Source organism: Parambassis ranga, chromosome 3 (genome assembly GCF_900634625.1).
Source record: "Parambassis ranga chromosome 3, fParRan2.1, whole genome shotgun sequence".
Lineage (NCBI taxonomy): Eukaryota > Metazoa > Chordata > Actinopteri > Ambassidae > Parambassis > Parambassis ranga.
The window spans coordinates 13,712,913-13,725,884 of NC_041024.1; the positions used below are offsets into that span (position 1 = coordinate 13,712,913).

At 39.7% G+C, this 12,972-nt stretch overlaps 1 protein-coding gene across 1 annotated transcript in view; it reads left to right on the top strand.

Annotated features, from left to right (window-relative positions):
• The first annotated feature begins 3,879 nt into the window (after positions 1-3,879).
• LOC114433624 (CUB and sushi domain-containing protein 1-like) overlaps positions 3,880-12,972 on the top strand; it is a 219,612-nt gene continuing 210,519 nt past the window's right edge. The window contains exons 1-2 of the mRNA XM_028402269.1: positions 3,880-3,940; positions 6,822-7,038. Coding sequence (XP_028258070.1) covers positions 3,880-3,940; positions 6,822-7,038 — 278 coding nt within the window. The remainder of the gene's footprint in view (positions 3,941-6,821; positions 7,039-12,972) is intronic.

Here is a 12,972-nt window from a genome sequence, read left to right on the forward strand (position 1 = left end):
GTAGAATGATATGTATAGAAGTATGGATAGATAGGAATAAGAGCTGGGGAGAGGGATTAATTTTCTTGGGACCTTTAAATGTGACATGGTCACATGGATCAATACCAGCTGAGTTTTCAGCACTTGTCATCTGAAGCTTTGAGGTTGCAGGGCAAAGATCTTCTAAATTGTAATTCATCATGTGTCAAGTTATTTGGTGCTGTCTCTTTTCACATCTCTCCAGATCTTCTGAATTTACAACAGCTCTGTGTCACAGCATGCTACACCGTCTTAGGCTGGTTTAGTGTCCAAGATGAGTGCCTGATTTATTTACAATCCAATGCCTGGATTGTGACTAAAACACAAAGCAAATTAGTGATAGTGGAACTATTGGCCTTGTTCATCTTTGGTCATGCTGCATGTTTACACTCCGAACCTGTTAAACTCCACTTTGACTGCAGATCACACATACAACTTCTCATGTCTGACTTGCCTTTCTGTCTCTGATGTCAGCAACTCATGTCATTTAAAGCATTTGGCCCTAACAAGGCAATCAGCTCTTGTATGATTTAATGGTGGCAACACATTTTGTAATGAGATGTTGTTGTGGTGGTTTCCAGCACTGCCTTTGCCATCAGTTCATAAAACCTGCCCCCAGTGCTTTGGCGTCACCGGACTGACAGCAGCTCCCAAACCCCCAAACAAACAAGCACGGGCTGCTCTACTGAGACTGTTGAAGCAAATACTAATAATGGAATGACAGAAATTCAGCCAGTGCCTACGAGCAACCACGTCTGCAAAGGCAGTAATATCTTCACAGAAAAATACACCAGTCATGACTTGTAAACATTTTGAAGGGTGTATTATGTGTAGCTTCACAGTTATCCCAGAGAGAAGCAATAAGGCCAAAGACATACTCTCAATAATTATTTGTTGAATATTTGCTTTCAGGGCTTCAGTTTGACTTGAATCTCTTGAATTGTCGCCATTCATTCTTTTCAGAGCGTGACTCCATTGACTTGTACTGTAGGTTAAAGGATGACTGACAACAGACACAGCATGGTAACTTCCTTCAGAAAGTCAGTTGGCTTGTTTTTCAAAATGAGAATGATGAAAAATGAGAATCCCCCCCCCCACACACACACGTGCATACAAATACAACTACGCATGCAATCATCTGCAATGCTTTCCTGCGTTTCACTTTGTCCTTATTTTAGTCTGATTCTATCTTTGATCATGTATCTTGTGCTCTGACACACAGACACACACATGAAATCAATCCTATCTATCTCTGCTATCTTCAGACAGCAACCCCTATTCCTTGCTGACAATGTTTAAGATTTACTCTGGATGTAGCCTTGAATCCCCCTCTGTTTGCCTCTTTATGTTTTGTCATTTGTGTGCACGTGTGTGTATCATTGATACATTTCTTCCAATTCTGCATGGTTGTCATGGTAACTGGTGGCAGTCTCTTAATCCAACATTTGTTTAGCTTTGCTGTAGATTACATTTACCATTTTGACTCATTTTAATGCACATCTAATTACTATCTGTACAAGTACATCAATCTTGACAAGGAGGCTCTTTGATCAACTTACTGAAGTGTAACAGGAGGCGTGGTAAAATAATCAAAACAGTTTTTGTTGAGTTATTAATAGTTTTCATGTTTGTACTGTAGTGGTTTTCATTCTATGTTTACTGGGCAGCACAAGCCGACATTGCAAAGCAAATATCAGCCAAAGAAGAGGTGGAATTCTGGTAAATATCTAAATTAAGGAGAATGTGTTGAGAGTAATAAAATATTCTCATGATTCTTGTCTCAAGTGCTGGAATTACATTATATAATACAAGTCCAAATAGGTTTTGAGAGTAATGCCATCACAGGAGGAGACATGTTTTTAAGGGAGTTCAAGCATACCTAACTGCGTGCTTATATGGACTTCGATATTGTTTTCCAGAGATCTGCTTTTATCCCCACTGAGCACCAGCTAAATGGCCTAAAATGCTTGTATATAACTGCAGTCCCACCTATTTAAACAGTTTGACAGTGGGCTGACAGAAAGCGTGAGAAATGGCGATAGAGAGAAAGACAGACAGAGAGAAGCTCTGGTATTTGTTCTTTGTGTGATAAATATAGCAGGTGAGTGGGTGGAATAAAAACAACCTAACACTCTAGCTGGATAAGAGAGGAAACACAGGAGGTAGATATAATGACACCAGGAGAGAGACAATATGACATAGCGATAATAATAGCGAGGAAGTGAGGAAGAAACGTAATGACACTTAGGGAGAGATGCGCTGATGCTAATACAGAGATAATTGCAGGGAAAGAGGGATGCAGGGAGAGCATGAGGAATGAAGGGATGAGAGAGTAGGATAGAGGTGGGCAGAGAGGGAGATGATGACAGAGCAAGGGAAGAGATAGAGAGTGGAATTGAGCTCCAGGGAGGAGGAGCATGAGGAAGGAAGAGACACATGGAGAGAAATAACACTGGTGTAATAAAGAGAGCAAGGATGGACCGAAGGTTGGAGAGAAAAAAGAGATAGAGAGGGGGGATGGAGAGAGACAAACACAATATGGGAGAGACACAACAATAGAGGAGGAAGAGGCAGTGAAAACCAGGATACCAGAGGGGACAGGCTACAGATTCCTCTCCTCTCCTCTCCTCTCCTCTCCTCTCCTCTCCTCTCCTCTCCTCTCCTCTCCTCTCCTCTCCTCTCCTCTCCTCTCCTCTCCTCTCCTCTCCTCTCTATTTTTTTCATTGCTGGTATTGAATCACTGCAGTCAATAGTTCTACACAGCGTAACTTAGAAAGATGCATTTGATTTGTGGCCCAGCACGCTGTGGAAAGACGAGGCCAGCATTTGATTTATGAGCCAGGGACCTTGTGGTCAGGTTCTACTAGAGTGCTCCACCTCTCTGCTGTTTCTCAGCACCTAAAATTTAACAGTCTGTCTGATTGTTATGTAGATCTCTGCACTAACAAAATCCATAACAAAATGTTGCAGACCTGTCTCGGGTTGTAGAGCGAAACTGATTAAGTAAAATTTCATTTTCCTGCCTTACAAATATGCACAGTATTGTCTTCTTATTCAACCACTGAAAAAGGCTGTTAAGATGTGAGTTACAGTTCTTTGAGGAGTCCACCATTATTCCTATGCAGTGTGTCACAGCAGCGCAGACATTCAGGTAGTTTTTGACCAGCAAAACATTCAAACATATGGATATATTTCACACACAAAATGCACTTATTACATTCAGTCAGGTACGTTGATGAAGAGTGTGCTTAGCCTATGTTAGTTGAATAGATGAAGCTTACATGTGCAAATGACAGCATGTTTGTCTGGAGTGGCTATTACACACTTCAGTCACAAACACTCACTGAGCCTCTTTTTCTTTTATTCTTGTGTACAGCTGGAGGCTGTCACATAGCACATTTTCTAAAAATAAAAATCTCAGCTAATAAAATATAATTATTCGTATAATAATTAACAAGAAGTTAAAGAGGGGCAAAGTGGATGAGAAGGATGGATACAAAGTGTCCTTCCTCTAACATATATTAACATGTTACTGTGGCAACAAAACAGACCAGCAGGCCACAGTTACTCAGATTATGATGTATTTGCATAATCTTTTCCCATCAAATCAGTTGTCAAGTCTTCAAAACAACACAAAGTGCCTTTTTAAACCAGGCAGGTGAAAATTGTACTTGTACTTGCAGTGTTTGTTAGGATGGAGGTCACCTCTCATAAGCTGCCTGGTGGCCTCCATCAACAGGTGTTTGCCCCTGCAAATCAGTTTCTAGGACCAAAATTTATTACAATTATTTTAGCCATAACATCAACATGCTTCTAAGCAGGCTTTCACACATGCAGCATTTGGTCTGGTTGAATTGAACCATGGTGGCTTGTTTGGACAGGTGTGAACACAATCATGGATCAGAACAGCAGGCCCTTGAGAGTTGGTGGTTTTGTTTGCATCCCAAAGACACTACATGGTTCGTGGTGGGACTGTGATCTGACCTTGATGTGACCCATTCAGATGTCCTATGTAAATCAGAGCTTTCTGTAGCCTGTTCCGAACAAAGTGTAGCACTTTGTATATTGCACACATAACTACTACGGTTATGAACAAATTGCAACTTGCTCCATGGTAAATTGCATATAAAAGGTTTACAGGTTCTAGTCTAGAAAGGAAGTCCCAGGTCTGTGCAGTGAACAGCATTGGTTGTCAAATAATCTAAAATAGAAGTGAAAACAAATGATGTTGGTCCAATTGACTGTATGCTGTTAGTCACAGTCTCTTCCTTGGAAAACAAAAAAAACATCCTACATCACCTAAGAGGTTAAACAAATGAAATTCCCTAAGTATGGTGCAACAATATGGCATCCAGCTTAATGTGAGTATCCACTGAATTCTACCCATCTGCTCATGAGGGGGCAGAGGGGGATCTGGCAGCGGAAGAGACAATAGAGAGAGAGAACTGAGGACAGAATGAGAGATAGCCACAGATAGGGCTGAGGGGGAGAGGTGAATTGGGTTGGAAAGACAGTGGAGAACAATCTGAAATTAATCTGGACACTCCAGATGGTTTGAAGTTTGTGTGTGTTAGTATATATATATATATATATATATATATATATATATATATATATATATATATATATATATATATATTCTCTGTAGTGCCAGCTCTCCATCTCCATTTGGGATTGTGTTAGGGTATTTATGTGTTTTTGTGTTTTGTGTTAATTTAGAAATAATCCTCTGGTGCTGACACAGAACAAGACCAAACAGATTATTTACTTAACATTTTTCTGACTGGATTGTCATCTAGTGGATAGTATCTCTGCAGTGTACAACAAAAATCTGTGTGTGTGTGTCTTTGTGTGTGAGAAGGAGTGTGTTTCTAGTGATGTAAGGTTAATAAATCAACAGCCATCACTATCAGAGAAACAATTACTGCTGGCTTTCATGTTGGCCACATAGCACAGATGCACACACTATGCTACGTGCTCTGTTTGTTCTTTGGCGTAAACTATATAAAGTGTTCTTGAGTAGCTGAATATAAAATATGGAAGAGGGAAGTGGAGATCAAGGTTGTAAATGGGGAAAGTGAAGAGCAGTGAAGACTCAAAGACTGGCGACACAGTGTGTCATACTGTAAGATCCTTGATTAAACCCTGCATATGCTTAAACTTTTCACTTGGTATTTTTAGTGTTGCTGTGCTACTATGTTTTGTAAATAAACTGGAAAATTGTGTTTTGTTATTTCCATAAAATACTTGCAAAATGTGTCATATATTATTTTTCTCCAATAAAGGCTACCTTGGGCAGCTTTTACAAGTTTCCTTAACATTTTGTTAGCTTTGTTTTATCTTGGCATTCCCAGCCTTTATCATTTATAGTTTGTTTTTTAAGTCTCAGTTACATGTATAGCTTCCACCAGGTTTGTTACACATTAGCTTGGCTTTTGGCAGCTTTAGGAGCTGCTTTATTATTAATTACTGCTGTTTTTCTCTGACTGAACTTCACGGTTAAAAGCTGTTCATTAATACTTCAAAACTTAGCCAGCTATATAAATACTGCCTGTAATTTTAATATGCATACATTCCAGTATTAGGCAGGAACCCATACCTAGTGAGAATGTAAAACTGCATTTCATTTGAGTGGGTGAAAACACTGGCACCTAGCATCAACACTGAATCATATCCCACTTAATACCATTTGTCAGCTGATATGAGCCTAAGCTTTCTCAAGAACAAGCAGGGGCCAGTTTATTTTAGACTAAGAATAAGGTGCATGATTAAAGAAAGAAAAACGTGAAGCTATATTTAAAAATTTGTGTGAAATTGCGGGAAAGTTCCTATGACGAGTCAGAAGAAGCGTTGATGTTCAGAGATGTTCTCCAAACAGTTTTGTCTTTCTTCAGGAACATTCAGATCAGTCATGAATTGACTTGTTCTATGGCATGGTTAAAATGAACACATACACACAGAGAGACAGAGGAAGGTTCTGAGTGCATGACCATCTGCTTTTATAAAAACACTATCATTTTTTTCAGTTTGGAGCTGCAGTGCTTCTAGTAAAAACACAACAAAACAAAAGTTATTCTGGGGCCCTGGCACTTGTGTGCATGCCATAGGAATGCAGGGCAAAGGTTATTCAGGGTCTTATGTCTGTGTGTTTTAATGTTTCACAGTTATGCATCCTGGGATTTTAATGAGCGAGTAAGTGATCACACAGTACGCGCTGTTAAAACAACGCCATGCAGCATTCTGTTCATGCTTCAATGTGTTTGCGTCATGGGAGTTTAATTCTGGTCCAAGATCAGTATATCACAGCACTAACTTTGTCAGAAATGAGGGGAAAAGAGCCGTGAAATCTAAATATATGCCATATATGCTCACATTCAGGCACTTTGCAGGAAAGCTTTATATGGCATATGCTATAGTGTCAAGGGATGCTGCGAGGCATGCGTTGCATTATGCTGGAGCTGCATTAGGAAAAAGGGGCTTTTTACTCTAGTAACACTTGGCTCGGCACATACTCAAGCTCTGCTCTGTGTTTTCCTTCTAATGCAGAATATATTACATTATTTCTGAAGGTTTTGGAGTTCATAATTCAAAAAAATGACAGACTTTTATGGTGGTTGTATAAATACACTCTTTCCTTATTCTTTATAATGTAGCCTGCAATTCACAGAGATTACAGTCATATAGATTGAAGTACACCAGAGAGGAATGAAACACTGGATCCTGTCTGTGTAAATCAGATATTTAAATTCTATCCTCAGTATTCTATCATATTCTAAAGTGTGTTTTTTCTCTCTCTCTTCCAGCTGAGTCGTGTGGTGGGGTAGTTCAAGGCCTGAATGGCACCATAGAGTCGCCTGGTTTCCCCCATGGCTATCCCAACTATGCCAACTGTACGTGGCTGATAATAGCGGGGGAGAGGAACCGAATCCAGCTAACCTTCGTCACACTGGCACTGGAGGAAGACTTTGATATTGTATCAGTTTACGACGGACAGCCATCGCCTGGCAACTTAAAAATGAGGTTAGAATCTGTTTTTTCATTTGCAATCTGATGTTGTTTCCTGTTCCTCTGCTGCTTCTTCTCTTTGTCTGTTCCAGCCTCATCTCTCCTCATACCCCCCCATCTCCCCCACCCCCCCTGGGACAGTAGCATATTGCTTTTATTGGGTTTTAATCATTTTTTTTACATCCACAGCCAACAGTCAGTCTTATTCAGAAATGTGTGAATTAATTTGTATTTTATTTATGCTTTATAAAAGGACTTTTATTCAGCAAGCAGACTTTGACACCGCAGTTGCTGGCTGTCCGTAATAGCCTGTTTACATCAGAACTATGGCCTGACCACTGCTGGAATCTGATTAATGTTACAGGAAGTGTTTATGTTATCTATCTTCAAAAAAAAACAAACAAAAAAGGTTAAATGTCTTTGCTGCAATGCCTGAGCTTATCAAGAAAAGTTCGACACTGTAATTTAGACTACAGGGGATTATGATAAATCATGTGGGCCTGTGAATCAGCAAACAGCATACATTTTACGCAGCAGCAAGCAAATGAGATAAAAACATTGAAAAACACTTTGTGGGGAAAAAGGTGAAAATTTGACTGCTGAATTAAACATTAAGGCACAGATGGAGCAACAGGAGAAAAGAAACTTTTGATATAAATGTATTATATATACATATAAGCTGTGCCTTCAAAATGAGCTCTCATTAAGAGAGTTGGGGAAGAATTGCACAAATAACATAACATCAGTGAAGGGAAAAAAGGAAAGAAAATATAAACACAAGCCTATTTATAAGCCAAACAAGCGTTTATTTATACTTTCCAAATATAAAATCTTACTAATGTTGTAGTCACTAATTAGTATTCCATGGAGGAGGATTCATAAAGTGAGGGGAATATCCAAATATCCAAAGCTTAGATTATAATTTAGAGACACTTAAAGACAAATGAAACATTGGTTTGAAATTAACACTGAAATATGTAACATTTCTTTTTATTTTCTTGCAAATTGAAAACAGCAACACCATCAGGGTGCATATAAAGGGGTCTCACTAGGTTCTGCAGAACTATCTAGTGGAGAATTACTTTTTTATGTTGCTCAACAGAAATATGCTGGAAAATATCAGCCATTGATGAATTGGCAGTATTTCTATTTGGTGAGTGGTAGGACTGTAATATTGTTGCAGAAAGGGCAGAGAGAACAGCATTAGAGCTGGCAAACTGTGTAAAGCTTATTCATAGTGCTCTGCTTGTGTGTAGGAGGAATGAGCTGGGAATGCACCAAGTAAGTGTGTAAGTGTGAGGCTGCTGCTGGTGGATAATATTGTGTGCAGATAATATTGTGTTTTTCCTTGAAGACTGTATTATGTGTCAGTGTATGAATATTTTTCATTAGACAGAGAGATGGGTTTGTGTCCCTTACAGCTTCTGCAGATCAACTGGATCCTCTGTTTATATAATAATAAGAATCATCATCATCTTTTCACAGTTTCACTTTAAATTAAAAAAGGAGAGCTGATCGCAGTCCTCAGACTCACCTGTAGATGTCAGTGAAACTTATGCACTAGTCCTTTAAGTTGCCTTTTTATTTTAACCTTTTCTAGTTGCCCACTTTAAACTTCTGCTTCCCCTCTCAGTTTAACATTGTGTGTCATTCTACCTTTTTTCTTTGGCCTTTAATGTTTAATGTTTGTATAGGTTAGTTCCATCTGTAAAGGGAAATTTTTAATATCTGTAGAGAAAAGTATCCCTAGTTTTTTACTTATGTTACATTAACTACATTAAAATAACTGTGTTGGCAAGTGAGCTGACAAGAGGTGGCAGCTGAAACCCACTGCCAGCCTGTTGGCTCTGTCATTGATGGTAATTAGTCCCGGAGTTATTTGCCACCCACATTATCGGACATAGACCTAAACATGCCAGGAGTATTTCAACTGCCCAATCCCTTGCACGCTCTTACTGTAAAAGATCGATAGAAGAGTGGTGTATTAGCTCTTTCTAGGGCTTTTGGCCTTAAGTGCAGTGAGCTATTGCAGTGAACCCATTCCCACTGCCATTTAGATCAAGTGACTTGGCTGGGAGGTGCTGGGTCACTGTCTTCCCAACTCAGCCCTTCTGTCGATGTTAGCACTTCTGTGAGTGGCACAGGCATAGCTGTGTACAGATAGTATAGTGCTGAATTGTGACTACTAGCCGTCTTTCTTTTGTGCCCTCGGGGTCTCCCTGGTGAGTGTCACTGCAGGCAAAGCTTTGGCCTTGCTTGTAAGGCTTTCTCCAGCTCTGCTTAGTAGCTATTGAATCACACCCATCATCCCCTTTTTTGCTTAGAAGAATATAACTTATGTCTTTACATAAAACATTTCACCCCGTCCATATAAGTGCTGATTTCAATTATCCTGCTACTGCCTGAGCTCCAAGAGGGGAGTCGTCAGCTGGTTGACCTAAAACCTTCTCCTCCTCTCAGCTTCTGGCTGAATGGTGCAAGACTTGCTGATATGAATCCATCAGGCTGCCCACATGGACGGTGGGATGAAGCCAAGAGGTGCTGACTGCCCTCTCTTTGTTCACAAAGAGCAGCACAGAGGACACAGGATATATCTTTCTCGTGCAGCCACCCTCTAACTGCCCTCAGACCTTGAATGTGGAGAATGATGAAATCTTATATATAGAAGAAGGGCTGACCCTGCATCTGGGGCCTCCTCTTACCAGCCCCAGCTGTGCGTCAGCAGCAGTAAGTACTGCATCCCACTCGCTCTGATGACTGATGTCAGCGTGAAAATATTTGATTCTCAAACAGAATAGATTTCCAACGAGGACAACACTGCCTGCGCATTCTCTGCACCTTATTATGAAAAGCCAATAGGTGGCTTTTAAGTCTGTTTTATTTTCAAAGCCCTCATTCATACTTTTGCAAACAATTTAAGCTAACAGCCTATTGTAGCAATAGCTGGGCACCATGGAAGGATGTGCTGCAGAGTAAATGCAGCAGTTGATTGAAACATGTCCCTATTGGGCTGACCACGCCGTCTGTCAGACAGTAGGAAGATAAGATTTAGATTTTTACAGCCATCACTCAAACCAGCCGGGTGCTTGACTCACTTGAAGTGTAGTGTCACTTCTTCTTCTGTTTGTCTCTGTCATGACATACAAGTCTCACTGCATTTCCAAATTTCAAGAAACTGGTGTTTGGGTTTTTAATGTAATGTCTTGAACTAATCAAACAACAACTGATAAAAGGATTGAAGCGATCAGTGGTTTCAAAACTTAAATAGATCTGCATTCAGATTAATGCAGGAAGAGTGTTACAGGAGATAAGAACACCATCCCTAAAGACTCTCTGTCTAACTGTAGTCTGATCTGAAGAGTGGTGAGTAAAGATTGTGAAAAACTGTAGATGTCCAGGAGATCACTGAAGTATTTAGGAGTAAAGTGATCAAGAGATTTGTAGGTGACAGGGGTCATTTCAGATGTCACCCCAAAACTGGCACTTGGCAGTGTGCTTCCTGGATTTGGAACGTGTGGACCCTGCCAGCAGAGTTATGGACATATTGGAGCTTTTCCAGCACGTTATTGGAAACTACAATTAGGATTCTGTTACAGCAACCCAGGTAAGATGTAGCAAAGGTGTGGAAGAGAGATCTCTGCAACAGTGTCAGGAAGTGACGGCTGGATGTAATTATGTAGTTAAAGATGACCAGATTGCTGACACTAAAAGAGCCAGATGGAGTTTTTTGGTGTTAAATGGGGACAAATTTGCCTTTTTAAAGGTATTTTTAAAGGTATTCAAAATTCAACTTTGGTGAAAAGTTTCGATCCACTTCAAATGTTGACAAAGATTCTTGTCAGGGTTCCCATGTTTGAGGGAATATCCTGATGAGTTCCTCAGACTTCTTGCCATTATTCCTTCCCTCCTCAGACCTTTATCAGTGCTGATAGTACACCCTCAAAGACTGTATCTTACTAACTAAGAGCACTGACAATCCAGTGTTCACTGAAAAAAAAATGTGGTCAGTTGGTCAGTGGTTTGATCAGAATTTATGGTTCATAATATTTGAGCATAGTCAGGTGCCCATATATATTGTAACTGAAAAAAATTGAATTTTAATTTAAACACACTAGATTAAAACTCCAGATTAGTCTGATGTCTCATATTGTGTGTTGTTTTTGTTATTGATTGTGCAGCATATCTAGAATCCCTTCCTGGTTTTATCACTCACTTTAAACTGCAGTGCATTTCATTACAATTGATAATCAGATCAGATTAACAAGTTGAGTAATACAGACTGTTGCACTTGTTTCCCTCCACTGCTTTAATGGCAGCCCGATATGATAATCTTCCAAAGCGCTGCTTTGGGTGTCATGGATTTATGGCTTTTACAGTATTCAGCTGCCCCCTATAAATATTCAATGATGTTGAGGTGACTAGCTGTGGATGAAAGTCCATGACAGTCAGCACTCCTTGGTTGTCTTTAGTCTTCCAGTAGTCCTTGCAAACCTTTGAGGTGTGTTTGGGGTTATAATTGTATGAATCATTCTCCACAAAGATGTAAAGGGAAGAATTTAGTGCTTCTACTGGACTGTTCAGAGTAGCAGATATTCCTGCTTTCGTCTCACTGTGGTTTGATACACTGTGGTATTGTTCTCCCCTGTCCATCTTTACATAAGTCATTCTTTTACCACTATATGCTTACAGCTTGTTCTTAGTCAAGAGCTTTGAAAAAGTGGTGTGGGGATAGTCCTTATCCTGTAAGACCATCATTTGACAGTCTTGACCATGAAGATTCTCAGTCATTCAGTGGACATTCAAGTGCTACAACAAAGGTAACTGAACTTGGTTGAGTTTCTTGAAGATCCTTAATCTCTCATTTAAGATCCTACTTCACTTCTGATGTGTGGAGAGTTTCAGGATGGCAGCTATCAGGCAGTCACACTGCAGTCTTCACATACCTCAAGAATCAAGGTCTAAATAGTGGTGAAGGTTTCACTGTGGATTGCTAAGGATTTTGGGTTAACAACTCATCACAAGGGTCACAAATGATCCTACAATCATGTGTCTTTCTGTGTGGGGACACTCACACCATGGTCTTAAATAAAAACCTGGAACTTTCCATCAGTCAGATGGAGGAGTTTGCACAATAAATGAAACATATTCAAATAAAATTTCAGCTGCCCCTGTTTTCAGCACCCAAAAACACTGGCCAGCTGCCTTCCAACAGGAATGTGCATATCAGAGTTAAACATGGAGACTGCTTAATTAATTAAAGCAAGTCCTGTGTCTTTGATTCAAGTTGATTTTCCTGTCTCTTCGTAAAAAAGCTTGATGCCTTGATCTTCAACTCTAGTCCAGCTTTGGATGCAGTTAATCCAATTTCCACAAAACATTCTATTTTATTCTAGTGATGACTTGATGATGATGACAGAAAAAATGGACTTCTGAATTTCGAGTTCTAAGGTAAAAAACAGCTTCGGTTTTTTGCACAAAGGAGTAAAAATGATCAGTGCCACTAATCTGATTAAGCCTGATTGCTTACCTAGACATACTGCATTTGTCTAGTTGTGTGAATCACATTGTATTCTCTGTCAAACTCTGACAGATTTACAGTGGTTTTAGCCGTTTGGCCCACACTTTCAGTCAGTTTGTAATATTTTACTTAAAATTGGGATTATATTTTAAAGTATGGTTTATTAACATATTTTGGAGAGTTGTTGCTACAGGGCACAACCAATGCCTTGGTATCTATGACATAATTTTAACATTTAATTAATATAGTCAAAAAAAGTCTAGTAAACATCAGTTGTGGGCTAAACGCAGCTCTCAAACAAACTGACAATTATCCACCAAATTATTTGAAGTTGCAGAAATAAAATGTTGGATGCAGTTGAAGTGGCTGGCTTGTATATTGAGACTGAAATGTGGTGCTGGAAAAGACAGTGCTCTGCTGGGCATGCACAA